This window comes from Lichtheimia ornata (assembly GCF_029851405.1).
Source record: "Lichtheimia ornata isolate CBS 291.66 chromosome Unknown scaffold00052, whole genome shotgun sequence".
NCBI classification, from domain to species: Eukaryota; Fungi; Mucoromycota; class Mucoromycetes; order Mucorales; family Lichtheimiaceae; genus Lichtheimia; species Lichtheimia ornata.
In genome coordinates, this window is record NW_026695372.1 from 119,746 (window position 1) to 134,505 (window position 14,760).

The 14,760-nt window shown below is 43.9% G+C and overlaps 8 protein-coding genes across 8 annotated transcripts; 3 read left to right on the forward strand and 5 right to left on the reverse strand.

Annotated features, from left to right (window-relative positions):
• Nucleotides 1-22: 22 nt before the first annotated feature.
• On the forward strand, nucleotides 23-2,460 carry O0I10_009180 (uncharacterized protein; the record flags this gene model as incomplete). The annotated part of the gene is made up of 8 exons (XM_058489177.1): nucleotides 23-364; nucleotides 435-637; nucleotides 707-860; nucleotides 914-1,173; nucleotides 1,235-1,395; nucleotides 1,453-1,534; nucleotides 1,607-1,842; nucleotides 1,901-2,460. 8 exons carry the CDS (start codon nucleotides 23-25, stop codon nucleotides 2,458-2,460), a joined length of 1,998 nt encoding a protein of 665 aa, XP_058340058.1.
• Nucleotides 2,461-2,568: 108 nt separating this feature from the next.
• O0I10_009181 (uncharacterized protein) lies at nucleotides 2,569-3,531 on the reverse strand (the record flags this gene model as incomplete). The annotated part of the gene is made up of 3 exons (XM_058489178.1): nucleotides 2,569-3,302; nucleotides 3,371-3,434; nucleotides 3,493-3,531. The coding sequence occupies 3 exons, from the start codon at nucleotides 3,529-3,531 to the stop codon at nucleotides 2,569-2,571; spliced, it is 837 nt and encodes a 278-aa protein (XP_058340059.1).
• Nucleotides 3,532-4,000: 469 nt separating this feature from the next.
• On the forward strand, nucleotides 4,001-5,404 carry O0I10_009182 (uncharacterized protein; the record flags this gene model as incomplete). The annotated part of the gene is made up of 8 exons (XM_058489179.1): nucleotides 4,001-4,086; nucleotides 4,151-4,301; nucleotides 4,366-4,471; nucleotides 4,534-4,607; nucleotides 4,656-4,881; nucleotides 4,943-5,112; nucleotides 5,168-5,249; nucleotides 5,310-5,404. 8 exons carry the CDS (start codon nucleotides 4,001-4,003, stop codon nucleotides 5,402-5,404), a joined length of 990 nt encoding a protein of 329 aa, XP_058340060.1.
• A 203-nt stretch (nucleotides 5,405-5,607) lies between these two features.
• On the reverse strand, nucleotides 5,608-6,520 carry O0I10_009183 (uncharacterized protein; the record flags this gene model as incomplete). Its single annotated transcript, XM_058489180.1, has 3 exons — nucleotides 5,608-5,862; nucleotides 5,928-6,143; nucleotides 6,203-6,520. The coding sequence occupies 3 exons, from the start codon at nucleotides 6,518-6,520 to the stop codon at nucleotides 5,608-5,610; spliced, it is 789 nt and encodes a 262-aa protein (XP_058340061.1).
• Nucleotides 6,521-6,977: 457 nt separating this feature from the next.
• O0I10_009184 (uncharacterized protein) lies at nucleotides 6,978-8,624 on the reverse strand (the record flags this gene model as incomplete). The annotated part of the gene is made up of 6 exons (XM_058489181.1): nucleotides 6,978-7,166; nucleotides 7,234-7,296; nucleotides 7,358-7,600; nucleotides 7,658-7,807; nucleotides 7,877-8,023; nucleotides 8,085-8,624. 6 exons carry the CDS (start codon nucleotides 8,622-8,624, stop codon nucleotides 6,978-6,980), a joined length of 1,332 nt encoding a protein of 443 aa, XP_058340062.1.
• Nucleotides 8,625-8,795: 171 nt separating this feature from the next.
• On the forward strand, nucleotides 8,796-9,677 carry O0I10_009185 (uncharacterized protein; the record flags this gene model as incomplete). The annotated part of the gene is made up of 4 exons (XM_058489182.1): nucleotides 8,796-8,930; nucleotides 8,984-9,116; nucleotides 9,186-9,313; nucleotides 9,372-9,677. The coding sequence occupies 4 exons, from the start codon at nucleotides 8,796-8,798 to the stop codon at nucleotides 9,675-9,677; spliced, it is 702 nt and encodes a 233-aa protein (XP_058340063.1).
• Nucleotides 9,678-9,851: 174 nt separating this feature from the next.
• Nucleotides 9,852-11,905, reverse strand: O0I10_009186 (uncharacterized protein; the record flags this gene model as incomplete). The annotated part of the gene is made up of 9 exons (XM_058489183.1): nucleotides 9,852-10,058; nucleotides 10,121-10,240; nucleotides 10,306-10,362; nucleotides 10,416-10,494; nucleotides 10,555-10,575; nucleotides 10,643-10,850; nucleotides 10,908-11,187; nucleotides 11,262-11,490; nucleotides 11,568-11,905. 9 exons carry the CDS (start codon nucleotides 11,903-11,905, stop codon nucleotides 9,852-9,854), a joined length of 1,539 nt encoding a protein of 512 aa, XP_058340064.1.
• Nucleotides 11,906-12,898: 993 nt separating this feature from the next.
• Nucleotides 12,899-14,121, reverse strand: O0I10_009187 (uncharacterized protein; the record flags this gene model as incomplete). The annotated part of the gene is made up of 4 exons (XM_058489184.1): nucleotides 12,899-13,306; nucleotides 13,368-13,457; nucleotides 13,517-13,896; nucleotides 13,950-14,121. 4 exons carry the CDS (start codon nucleotides 14,119-14,121, stop codon nucleotides 12,899-12,901), a joined length of 1,050 nt encoding a protein of 349 aa, XP_058340065.1.
• Between the last annotated feature and the right edge of the window lie 639 nt (nucleotides 14,122-14,760).

The window sequence follows — 14,760 nt, forward strand, 5'->3', positions numbered from 1 at the left end:
ACAAGAACGAAAGCCTTTCTTCATGCACAGACGCTTCTCGAGACGACATTCCAAGACCAATTCCACCAGTGCAACTCAAGGTGTGAATGTCGATGGTGACATTGCCCAATGTTCAAGACGACAATCATGGTCTGGTGTCTTCACGCAATGGCGAGATAAGACGGCTCGACATACGCGTAAAGTGTTGCCCAACGTGTCTTCACCCACTTCGCCCCAAACAAGCCTTACTTCTATGGCGACTACTTTACCCACATCCAACAGCAGTAACTTGTCTATCACACCGGTTCCCACATCAGAGCATGATACCTATATGATGCAGCATCAGCGACAACACGATTCGGGTGGACGACATCATCATGTCAAGGTATTGTAATTGTATGTCGTACAACGTCAAAGCCTATATCACTTACACATGTATCCATGCAACAACCAAGCCGCTGGTTGCTCTGACAATCAATTTGCGTGACACATACTCCCGGCGGAATTCGGCATTCCGATACGATCCAGCATTGAATCCGAAACGAGTGCTCACCAAGCCGAGTGTGGGATGCAAGAACAACAACTATGATAATGAAAACAGCGACTATATCATTTATGTCAATGATGTTCTCTCCGATGTGAATGGTAAAGGGCAAAGGTAAGATGGTCTTGATGGAATGGTATTATCATCCAATGGAGATTGATCACAACTCGATTACTACATCAGATACATTGTCAAAGAGATGCTTGGATCAGGGACCTTTGGTCAAGTAGTCAAATGCAGGGTCATAGAAACGGGTGAACTTGTCAGCGTCAAGATCATTAAGAACAAGCCAGCCTACCTGAAACAAAGCCTCATCGAGGTTGATATCCTCAAACATGTAAGTTAAACAAGGTGGATGATGATGGCATTCAACTTAGATTGCTCTACTAGTTGAACAATCGATGGGATCGCAATGATGAGCATCACATTCTAAGGCTTCAGGATACATTTACGCACAAGAATCATCTATGCTTGGTGTTTGAGCTGCTGTCAGTGAGCCTCTACGACCTGATCAAGCAAAACAAATTCCGTGGCCTGTCGACGCATCTGATTCGACTCTTTGCAGGGCAAATCCTTGACGTGCTTGAGATTTTACGCCTCGCCGATGTCATTCATTGCGACTTGAAACCCGAGAATATCTTGCTGGAAACGTAAGTGGCAATAAAAAAAGGGAGGTGAATGGCTAAGTATTGACGTTTTTTATCACCATAGGCTAGAGGCTCCTGATATCAAGGTGATCGACTTTGGGTCAGCATGTCATCGATCGCAACGCATGTATACATACATTCAATCTCGGTTCTACCGGTCTCCTGAAGTTCTCATTGGCATGAAGTACTCCACCGAAATAGACATGTGGTCATTTGGATGTATTGGCAAGTATGCCCTGTTGGGGGACTTTTTCATTGGCAATGCTAACGTCTTTATTGTAGTTGCCGAGCTTTTCCTCGGGTTGCCCATCTTCCCTGGTAGCTCAGAGTACAACCAATTATCACGGATCATTGACACACTTGGGTAAGCATTTATAGAAAAAGAGTTACCAATGGCGACTAATGTTGACAATGTGTGTAACATGTACATGTATAGCATGCCACCTGATCGCATGATTGAACATGGGCGACATTCCGATCGTTTCTTTGACCACGTAACGGATGAAGATATGAATCCCTGCTATCGACTCAAGAGTATGAAGAAATACATGATGGATCAGCACAAAAAGGAGAAGCCCAACAAGAAATACTTTGCGACCACGGATCTTTCAGAGTTGATTTTATCATATCCGATGCCAAGGAAGCACATGACGCAACCTGAAAAGGACGAAGGTAAAGTGAGCATGCGATGAATTATACAATCCCATCACTAACCTATGTATTTTTTTAGAAATGCGATTAAGGTTGCTATTGGTAGATTTTCTTCAAAAGATACTGCGAATCGATCCATCAGAACGATTGACACCTGTGGAAGCCAAATATCACCCATTCATCACTGGTGAAGACGACAATGGTGATCCGTCAACATCATCTTCAGTGGAGTCTGCTTTTAGTGAGCACCTATTGCAACGTACAATGACGGATGCTTCAAAGAATACTACAAGTACTCCTTCGGATAAGGATATTGCGAATTGTTGCATATGCAGTGTGGGAAGTGCAATGATTGATCAGCAGCAACCACCACCACTTCAAGACGCACAAGCCAGCAAGGGCAACGGGTTTAGAACGACTCCGCATAAAAAGAAAGACTCTATTACTACGCCTCCTCTCTCACCAGATGGTTTCGAAAACCAAGATATGGTTGTATCAGGGTTATCCACAGCGACGAATATCACTCAGAGCAATAGCGACAGCATACTGCAACCCATGATCCCGATTGTACCATCCAAAATCCCTAATGATCGATCGAAATGCCAATTACGGCGGCGACAACAAACGACGCAACTCTAACTTATTGCCCCACATTCCCTCCTTACTACCATAATGTTGCTTCTTGTAATAAATGCTTTTAATAGATAGTCTCTAATGCAAAGTCTCTAAAGTCTCCAAAATGCGAGGTCATGATGAGGATGGTAATGATGATGAGGATGATGATGGTACTGAAGGAAGCCATAATTTCCAACCATGTACAGTGGATCGTACTTCAACATCTCCGGGATCTTCTTCAAACATGACATTCATCTTTTCTTGGATGAAATGGTCTGCTTCGAATCCGTAGCCAACGGTTTCACGATCATCCGGATCGACATTGGGTGTGTAAGGACGTTGAGCAATCGAAAAGAATTCAACATCCCGATGGGCAAGATGAGGTCGATGATGCGTATAGAAAACATAGACACGGCCAGTATCGGGTGTAAGTAATTCATGGCAAGTGCGTAACATGGCATGATGTTGTGAATGATTAAAGACGAGATCACTGAGGATAATGACGTCGTACGTGGATCGACCTTCCGGTAGTTGTTCTTTCAATGCGTTGGTTGCTGTGCCCCATACATAGCCTTGTACTGCCACGTTTTGGTTGCCTGGTAGATTGGTATCCACGTTGTATTGAATGTTGTCAATCAATTCCTTGTCCGGATAATCGGTGATCACCACTTTGGATGCTCCATTGGCTGCAGCCACTAAACTTGGTAATGCACCACCAGCACCCAACTCGAGAATCGTCTTGTCACGGCATAGCTCCTTGTTGTCATCGAAAAAGCGTGCAAACACCTTGGATGCGTTCCATAAATGATGGGCCCAAAGAGGATGTGATCCAACAAGTCGAATATTCAAGGTCTTGGGTTGATTATCTATCATCATCCATCATCTTCTTAGTACCCTCTTCCTTCTTTATCCTCGTATCACTCACACTACTCACGTTCATCGCCACGGGTATAGATCTCGGTCGTCGGCTCGGGAATCGAGACCTCTTCTTCTTCAGCCTACAGGATCTCGTTAGCAATGGCCAAGTCCTTGACGCCATGAGCCACCCTACTTTACCCCAAAGAGATCGCCTGCAAATCCTTCGTCGTCGCTCATGGTGTGTGTGTGTAAGTGAAAGAAAATACAACAAAAAGACCACTCCGCTTCGCTTCGCTTTGTATAAGCTGGTGCTCTTTTGGTGTGTGTGACCTTTGAAACCATCATCATTACCATCGCCATCCATCATTACCCATCATTACGCACATGCCTACCTTGAAGATCACTTGGGTCACGTTGGCATGGTTACTACAGAGTAGTATCTTTTCATTACGTCAACCTAATAAAGATAAAACTACATCAGTACCACTGGTCTAGCAACATTATCATTATTAGACCACATCATCATACCGTCTCATGTTGTTTAATCCCACAACCAGCATCGAGTGCACTCTATTCCCAGTATCCATGACAACAATTGGTTGCTGTGATCATAATGGTGAGTGACGATAACGATGATATCGGCAAAGATGTTGTGCTGCAGCGATGGATGATCCGCTTCTTTGTTCTTCTCCTTCTCTTTTCCGCAATGACAGCAACACAAACGATTGGCATGGTGTTCAGTACCAAGAAGCTCAAGCAATCGCGTCTAGTTGACATTTCAAAGCATGCAAGGTAGAGTGTAGTGGAAGGTGCTGTATAAGGATCTTGACGTTAAATGGAGGAGCACCACCATTAGATCCTCTGGTTTGAACTTTGTCGACCTCGATCTGTCAAGGCCCATTGAGGACCAAATGCCGTTGGATATGGTTGTACATAAAGTGAGCGATATTGTTGCCAGAGCCAAAGCAGGAGATAAGAATGCCCAGGCCGAATATGAACGATTCCAAGTAAGTGTGTGTGTGTATGTATGTGTCCTATCCATGCAATACACTGACAATGAGACCTCAATAGACATTTTGTTCAAGTCATCCAAACGTACGCATTGTGGATCCATTGGATAAAGTCGCCAAATTACTCGATAGAAAGAGCACAATGAATGTGTGTTCACCTGATCATGGCAAGTCATCATTGGTCATTTGTGGTGGGGGTGGATCCCATTATTAACCTTTCCTCTTGCAGCATTATTCCGTATACCAACTACCTTGTATGCAGCCAATGTGCATGAGTTACACACGCTTGATTTGACATTCCCGGTAAGTTGTTTATATACAATCCTAATCCAAGCTAACAATACCATGTAGATCTTTTGTAAACCACAATCAGCGTGTGCAGTATCAGGATCCCATCATATGGTGCTCGTCCCCTCTTCGTTGGAATTGGCACAGTTGCAGCAGCATTTTACTCCTAATGATCCTGTCATATTACAAGAATTCATTCCACATGATGGTGTACTTGTCAAGGTCTATTTCGCTTATCCCGATCACGTCTTCATCTTTTTTCGACCTTCTTTCAAGAACATCGATCAAGGTAGGAGGATTGTCTCGGCTGAAGAATACTTTCATCTTACTTATCATCACGTCAATCTTAGGATTCTCCAAAGCCCTCTTTTTTGACAGCCAAAAGCTTCCCAAGGCATTTGATCCCGAGTCATCTGAACAACGACATATAGTGACGGATCCTGCTGCTCGAGATGCTGTTGAGGCCAAGGTGGATCCTACACGTATCCAACGTATTGCAGCTCATTTACAACGACAGCTGGTGAGTGATCAGGGACACATGTAACTATACGAGCTAACATGGGGTTTTTTTGCAGCGTCTCACATTCTTTGGGTTTGATGTGTTACTGGAATCCACAACAGGAGAATATCATGTGATTGATGTGAATTACTTTCCCAGTAAGTTGAAACGTGGTTCACATGGATCTACCTTTTACTAACAATAGCACTCACACAAAGGCTTCAAAGAAGTGGACGACTTTCCAGATATATTTATAGCCACCTTAAAGCAGCTACTAGAAGAACCACTTTCACCCAATAATCAACCCCAATAATACCCACCCCTCCCCTGTAGTAGTAGTATCACTCTATTAATGTCTATGTTATCGACACGAAGCCGTTGCTTGCAAATATAAGACTGATCCATGTGAACCTTTCTTTCCTGTAATTGAAATTCGGGAGTATGTATACGTACATGATATATTAACAACAACGGCAATATTACATGGGAGAAGAGAGTACACCCAGGATGATGGGACTAACCTTCTTCATTCACGTGGGGTACAGGGAATTGATTGAAAGAAGAATTGGCTTGTGCATTATGACTTGCTGTTGCCAAGACCATATACCCACCGGGAATGATTGATTTGGATACTTTTCTTTGCCAAATGATGACTCCTGTTCTTGCTTGAAGGCAGTATACGTACTTGCCACAGCCGATATACACCCGACCCGTGGGTGGATCCATAAGTGCATTTGGAAATTCTTCTCCACCACCAGGACAATCGAATCGCTGTTTTTGTGACATGCATAACTTAAGCAAATGAGTCAAACGGATATCATGGATGATCCACTTACCCAAATCGTCGATCCATTATGAAGGTTGATACCCAAGCATTTCCCATTGGTGCATGCAACGACAACCGAAGACTGCGTCACTTCGTCATATCCTGGTGGTTGTTCATCTTGCATTGATGCATCATCATAGCTGTTACTACGCGAGACACCTTCTGAAGCCGTTGTATGGTGTTTGTTGGGCATCACAGTCAATCCAACAGGTTCATGACCACATCCCTACGTGTGCCATAATATCAGTTGTACGTGAATTAAAAGGATCCGTAATTACTACATACATCCATCTTATTCATCCACACGGTGTGTCCTCGTGTCATGTCAAGACAAGCTGTTTTGCCACCACCCGCCACCAACACTTGACGGGATTCAGGGACCACAAAAATTGAAAGGATGCCTGACATGGCTGTGCCTGTGGGCGATTCGACTTTCCACAGCGGGGTACCATCACGTTTAGAAAGGGCATAAACATTTCCACGTGTGGCACAAATGAGAATTTCTTGAGGTGACAAGATTGATCCGAAAAGGTTGCTGCTGCTGCCGCTGCCGCCGCTGCTGTCGCTACGAGCAATACTGCCACCACACTTTTCCTTGAGCATTTTTGTTATTGTGTTGTATGAAAGGAAGAAGAAAACAAGGAAGCACAAGCAATTAAATGCTGGTGGGCTGTGCGTGATAGGGTCACGCACAGCCTGTTTTTCCTTTCTTTTGGTAACCTTTACTGCGACAACTTCGCCACAACAAACGTAGGAGGGATCTGTATCCTTAATACTGGATCCAAATCATGCAAAATGATTTATAATAATCGCACCCTTTCCACTTGCTTAGCCCTGTTGCATCATAACGCAAACGTGGGACCAATTGCGTAAACACCCTTATCCTACATACATGTATAATACTGTGTACCTATTTTTGACACCACTACTAGTACTGACATTTGATCATCTCCTCATTTCCCCGGACGGACCAAAAGTTTGAAATGTATCAACCAGTGTGACCCATACGTTTGTATTTATAAATAATATAGGGTAAATGTTGTACGAAAGCAAAACGATTCTATTGAGGATCACGTGGATCGATGTAGTTCCAGAGCCCACAATCTGTGCAATCTTCATCTTCATCAACACAATCTGGTAATGGGAACTCGTCATCTTGTTTCAGGATATTTTCAATGACATCGGCCACCCTGTGCGATCGAATATCAACGCGCCATCCCTTTTCGCTTACAGTGTCCCAGACACACATCTAAACCCAAGATCAAAAATGTCAATACCTTCCCTTATTATCCTTTCTTTTGCTTCACCACGTTTACCTTTCCAGTGTGGCATCTTGTTTCCATTGCATAGCCCCCATACCAACAACTACTAGAAGGACCCTGCATAATACAAATTAGCTTGATGGATGATGAAAGAAAACAAGGCTATTCGTTGTCCTACCTTACATGCGCCCACAAAGATAGGGTCGGCTGTGTGACCAAAATGCCAAAGCGGTAATTCAACTCCCGGTGCATGTGGCAAATGCAGCCTGCGTGCCGCCAATTGTTCACCCGGTATCTCGTATGTGACGGTAGGCACCAGGAATGTTTGTCCCACGAGACTTGCCAAGGCTCCACCAAGCGAATGACCTGTCACCCATATGGTCGCATTCGGATGTCGATCCGCCACATCTTTGTAGATTTCCTAAGGATAATAATGAGTGAGTATCTACATGTACGTGCTCTATTGCCATCCAATTACCAATGCATGATCATAATAAAATGTCCTGTTTTTGATATGGGATTCAAGACACTGATTCTCGCAAATGTACTCGTTGTTTTGATAGCAATCACAAACCGGGGACCAAGCTCGACTGATACGGGCACAGCAGCATGAAAAGAGTAGGTTATCCTATACATACATCGATGTAACAAGTCAATGGGTTGAATAACAATCGTCATCATCATCCTGCACACTTGCATTAATCTTGTCCTTGTCGGTAGTTGAACCGCCCCCTCCAAGTAAGCCGGCACTTGTTCCTTTGATGCTGACGATCAAAATGGATTCATCCTCATTGCTGAACACGTGGCCACGAATGCCATCTGATTCCCACCCAAATGATTCGCTCTATGTCACACACTATCATCAGCGTTGGGGTAAATTTCACCTAATGAATACAACAACATACCACGTTCCATGGCGTCCCCAAATCATACCATTCAGTGCTGTTATCAGCTGGGCTGTAAGCATTGTTCGTCATCATGGCCAAAGCGAGAATTGTAGGTCGATGCTTGGTATCCGGTAGCAATCCATCATGGTCTTCTTTGAATTCAACATGCACGGGTGAACTTGTATGGAGCCAAGATCGTTGATGTCGATACATTGAAAACACGTCTCCCAGGGATACGGGTCGATAGGTAGTGCCTGACAACGATTGAAGATCGTATCGTTGTTGTTGTTGGGATGCCTCTTGCGTGCTGAAAGTATCTTTGGATATAGAATGTCTGCGAAAGAGGCCGGGAATAGGACCTGAAGAAGATGCATGATGGTACACAGACTGCAAAGTAAATGAATGCTGCTGCTGTTGTTGTTGCATATCAGCTGTAGGTGGTTGTGTATCGATTTGATCCACGATAACGACTGTAGGTGGTATTGACTGTGGCGTTAACTGAAACGGAAGCTGTTGTCTCCATATTGCCCAGCACAATGGAGTGAGTGTCAGGTGCATGAGAAGCAATGCCAAGAATCGGTACATGTTAAGGGAACAAGATGCATAACGGCGACGACGGTCGGTCTTTTTGATCTCTTGCGGACTTGCATCACACACACACACCCCACTTGTTTTTCCTTGTCCAGCAGCGCCCCCCGATCGATCGATCAGTCGCAACACAAAGACACCATGAAACCCAAAGGAGGCAATCGTAAACAACCAGCTGGTCCTCATGGATTCGTTCGGAAGACACGCAAGAACAACAAGGAGGGTTTATCGAGCATCAAGAAACGTATACGCGATTTGGGCCGAACGCTGAAAAAGGTACCATGCCATAACAGATCAAGGCGATCGGATCTAATGAGCATCGACTTTAGGGGACACCCACAGCTGCAATGAGAGTTGAAGTGGAAAGGAAGCTCAAAGCACTCGAGTACGAATATGGCGAGAAGTACATTGATAAGCATGAACACGAGTTGTCCTCCAAATATCGATCTGTCAAACACTTTGGTAAATGTTTGGGTTATACAAGGATGAGATAGGAGAACTTTCTCTAATGTGACATACATTCATATATAGAATTGAAGAAGGCAGAACGCAAAGTGAGAAGAGCACAAAAGGCATTGGATGCTGCCGAAACGGATGAAGAAAAGAAGAAGCATGAACAAGAGCTTGAAGAGAGCAAGATTGATCAATTGTATATAGAGGTAAATCCTCATTGATGGCTCTTTTTTTACCATTCACTCATCCTTGTATTTTGTATAGTATTACCCCAAGACCATGGCATACATTTCATTATACGCAGAGGAGAAGGAACAAAAGAACAAGGAAAGGAACACAAAGACACGACAAGAGCTCAAGGATAAAATCAAAAAGATCCGCGACACACATGGCGACTTTGATGAGATCTCTCGAGAATATCGGAAGAAACTTCGCAACGAGTTGCTGGCACAAGGCAAGATTTTCGAGACGACTGGCGCTGAGAACGAGATGGAAGCAACAGAATCAACCAGCAAAAAGGACACGGCTGCTGCAAATGATGATACTATGGAGGATGACTTTTTCGAATAAAGCATTATTACCTTTACATAGGCTTTCGTTATCTTTTCTCATTTCGTGCTCATTGTTTAAGGCTTGAATTAGTGCACTCATTAAAGAGATAACATGATCACATTTGTTTCAAAGACGAATAAAGGGCACGTTTATAATACATATCGTTCAATGATCATCATATAAATAGTAAATCTACAAGCGTGCATCGGTAGGGAACTTCTTCATGGCCTGGCGCACACCAAGGTCAGCCATGATTTCTTCAGAGCCGCCCAAAATGGCAGTGAACTTGTATGTACGTTGAAGTGCCTCAATGTTGCGACCCATACCAGTCTGAGTAATAGCACGGCCACCAAAGATCTGGCAAGCATCATCACTGACATCATGTAACATACGGGTAACCTAGATCAAAACCAGTCAATGTCAGATTTCGTGTATCAACAAATACAACAAAGAATACGTACCTGGTACTTGCACAATGCAATTGGGCCTGCAAGCTTATCGGCTTGTTCCTTGTAATCCATGTGGCACATTTGGTAGGTGATGTTATCGGTCCAGCTTTGAACGCTTTCAACAGCAGCAATCTAGCCCATTTGTTTAGCCCAACCACTCACTCTCGCCATATGTGTGTATCTTTTGCTTCTCTTACCATCTTTGCAAGCTTGTTACGGATGACGGGTTGATCAACAAGGCGCTTACCAAAGACCTAAACAAGGATGTTAGCTTCAACTTGCTACTAGCAGAGCCTCACAATCTTACCTTGCGTTGCATAGCCCACTTGAAGCATTCTTCGACAGCCAAACGACCAGCCATACATGCTCCCACGATCATGGACCAACTATAGAAAAAGTTGAGTCATTGGCGATCTTTATATCCATAAACAACACAACACACTTACCGCTCATGGTTGAAATTGGACCTATATTCAAAAAAAGAAATGATCAATAGGCTGAGCATTTCGAATGACCAATATCAATGTTACTTACAAGACATAGTACATACCACGGCCTTCCTTGCCAAGCATGTTTTCAACAGGGACCTTGACATTATCAAAAGTGACATAAGCGGTACCAGCAGTGGATGCGTATGAAGTCTTGATAGGCTTGGTCTCGAGACCCTCGCTGCGTTCAACCAATAACATGGAGATGCCCTTGTCAGTGCGCACTGCAACCGAGAAGAAATCGGCAAAATGACCTATACAATTGGATGTGAGTGATAAAGTCAACAGCGAGCAACTTTATGTATACATACCTGTAGTGATCCACTTTTTCACACCATTGACGATAAAGAATTTGCCACAAGGAGTACGTTTGGCAGTAGTACGAATGCTGGCAACGTCACTTCCCGCATAAGGCTCAGTGATTGCCAATGCCATACGCTTCTTGCCAGCCAAAACAGGAGGGATGACCTTAGCCTTGAGAGCATCGGAAGCAAAGTTGATGATGGTGGGAACTGAGATGGTCATACCACCCGTCAAGCCAGTAACAGTACCCTTGGCACCCATACGAGCCATTTCTTCGTGAACAATCGTCTACGTAGTAGTAGTGGCAGATTAATATCGTTTATCATGACACCTCTTGCTCCTCATCAATTATGTGTATGTACCTCATGGAAGTAATCATATTCCTCAGGAGAAATGCCACCAGGGAGCTTGACATTAAAGTCACGTAACCATTTGCCAGGACCAATGTTGGCTGCCAACAAGCCCGTTTCACCAAGCTTTTGTTGGAATTCATCAGGGATACGGCCACCAGCGTTTTCAAGTTCTTGTGCTTCAGGGATCAATTCATCCACAATCTTGCGTACAGCTGAACGGAACTTGATATGACCTTCACTAATATAGCAACCATCATCATACATCAATAACCCATCATTCATGCGTGATGTGAACAACAACAAGATACCACTTACGTGTAATAGGGCGACCGAAAACCCATCCAGGCACTTGGTTCACCATAAGGCACCTTGGTCAAACTACCAGCTTCACGGAACTCGATTTGAGGGGTCTCGCCAGCGATAGTACCAATCTTGTAACGGTTGTACTTGAGGAGCACCTCTTGACGATGAAGACCATAGAAAGCATCGGTGGCATCCTTGCCGGCAAATTCGAGAATGGGGAATGCACCACCAGGATGCATGTCAATAAAGACACTCATGTCATAAACAGAGCCGTCAATGATGATCCAGAGGTCGTTCTCAGCTGCATGACGACTGACTTCTTCACGAGTAAAGGTTTTGAGTGGGGCCATTGTGTAAGAGTGGGGAGGTGGGTTGGAGAGAAAGATGCGAAAACAAATATGCAGGCGTCAAGAAGACGTATATAATTTGGTTACTAAGGCTTTTTCATGCGTGTCGCCCCGTGAGAAATGACATTACACACAGTTGGAAAACCCAGAATTGGCTCTCCTGATGTAACCATGTTTTCCCCCCACACTCTCCTGGAATTGTGTCGGCTGATCTCGCATACACATACCATTATGATTGGCTCATCATTGATGTACAAGACCGTATTACTGTGCGAGCGAGTTTTGAGTGTACCTTGTTGCCATGGGAATTATCCCTAGTGTTATGGGAGATTGCAAGATTGAATAAAATGCGATTACATGATGAACTATCACCTTTACCTGTTTTGGGGGTTAAATTTTTCCCGCTGACTACTGCTGATTAAAGCATCGTTGGGGCAAGCCTTCCTTGTTGCATGATGGCCTCTTTGAAAATCAAGAGCAGGCGTTCTTTTAGTGTTGTGTCCATCATAGCCCTATGTTCTCCATCACCATGATCAGCCTTTCGAAGGTCATAATACAAAGAGAGACATGGATGCTGTGTCGTTGAATGCAAGTTATTGAAATCTCTCAAGGTAGCCTTCCTTTCACATATGAGATTCACTTGCTGGGAGTTACACCACCCCATAGAGCAATGTGGATGGTGTTGTTGACTCGACAAATACAACAGCTTCATCCATGATAATAATGATGCAATTAAAGTGTTGGCTGCTTCCATATTGCCTGCTGTAATGGTATCCTTTCTTATCGAGCTATGGGATCATCCTGTTGGTGTATCGCATGATCATGCTGCACGTGATGTTTACTTTTACGTATGTACGCACACGCCTTCGATTTTGGAACGTAGCAAGTGCCCTAAAATGGGGAAGTCAACAACTAGAGTGGATCAGCGACTTCTTTATTTATGGACTTTTGGTACTATGTAAATGAACAAGCGTTGTACATATATTCAAGGGATAGCTACGAATGCATGACAGGGCACTTTGGAGCAAACTTTTCAGGGCCAAGCTCAGGGATCACATACCCATCTGGATAAACTGTACCATAAATGCAAAAGGTAGGCATGTACTTTCCCGTCTTATCATCTGCTTTCCATGGGGTACGTGTCCAAAACTTGCGTCGTGGCAGCATCAAATGCCGTATGAAAAAGGCTCGCAACCGTACAACGGTGAAAAACAGCTTTCCAATGATCCAACTAGGTTCCTCAATACCAAATGCGTGACGATCCAACTCTTCAAGCAATACAGGGACTGTGGCACGAATGAGAGGTTTCATAAATCCAGGTACACGGCTGTATAGCAGATCCAAAGTAGGCGTGGCCACCTTCCAGTTGCAAGGTGAATAGCGTACAGCTTTTTGTTCGTATTGCTAAGGAGACGCTGAATCAATAACACGACAAAGGAACGTAATGATGGCCCTTTTTCTTTACTTTTTTGCAATCCATGAGTCCTTGGAGCGTATCCGGGATGTCCTTGATATTCATTTTCAAACCAATATCATACCAAACCTTGAAAAAAGCCTATGCAAGCATCTTTGCATCAGCAAAAGAATGACACCAATAGGACTATTTTTTCTTACGTTGATCTCTCGAATATCCAGCTCTCGCCATTCGAATGCATTGATCCACCGAATGGGCTCACCCACAAAGAGTGCCAAGGTAAACAAGTAATCATCATTGAGGATTGGGTATTTGCCATGGAGTTCATTGAGACGATGAATGGATGTCTCAGCACGTTGATGTTGCTCAACTTCATCACGGCTATCCACAGGTCGGTGATCCATTAGCTCGTTTTGGATACGAGGATACACATCAATGATCTCTGAAAGAATCAATTCAGTGTCCTCAGCACGACGTAATGGGGCCTTTTCAAATTCCCGTGTGCCTATCAGGATTTTGCTGACCGTAGGCACTGTAAACGTTTTAAAGAGTGCAAATTCGATCGATTCTCGGGATATCACTATACCATCCCCTGTTAGCTTTCATCATGAAAAGTACCAAAATCCACAATACATGGGAACTCTTTGCGAAAGGTATGGCAGTAAATTTCTTGAGCGACCTTGCCATCTTTAAGCACAACGTCTGGATCAGGGTATTTTCTTCGTATCTCATTGATACATTGGAAGCGATAATATCGAACCACGGCAACGTAGCATGCAAGAGCACTAAACAAGAGGAAGAACATTATAGGGTATCACGACAAAAAGACCCATTTGCGTAGGCATGGTATATAAACGTTGTAACAATAACCCGGTTTCCGAGAACAAGGAGAGGCGGGGTACTATCATGGTGTGAGGATGGGAAAGCAAAAGGAGGCACTAGAGCAACAAAAGCCAAGTTTTTCAACTAACAAACCTGTCATGTTCCTGGTACATGCACAAAACATGTAGCATTGCTGCATGACTTTGAAAAGTTGTATAGAGCCTATTCCCGATTTGCAATCATGGGATGGATGGTGCGTTGTCACCCCCCCCTCCTCCTATACGTTGATCGATGTATGCGTTATGTAGTAGAGGGCTACAGTGGTTGTTTACCAATAATCGATTACAGAATCAACCAGTCATTTTTTAACCTTTAGGGGTCGAATTGCCACTACTAGCTGGACACGGGGATACGATGTCATGCACCATACACAATGACGCAATAAATGATCCATAGCAATGGGTGTACCGCATACGTATATAAATTACACCAAGATGCGATCAAGAAGCGCTTTCAAGTTCATTCATCAAAGCAACAAGGGTCGTGGTCATTTTGTTGTATGTGGTCAATGCTTTTCTTGTTACCCCTTCCCGCGGCAATTTAATCTTCCATTCCCCTCCCC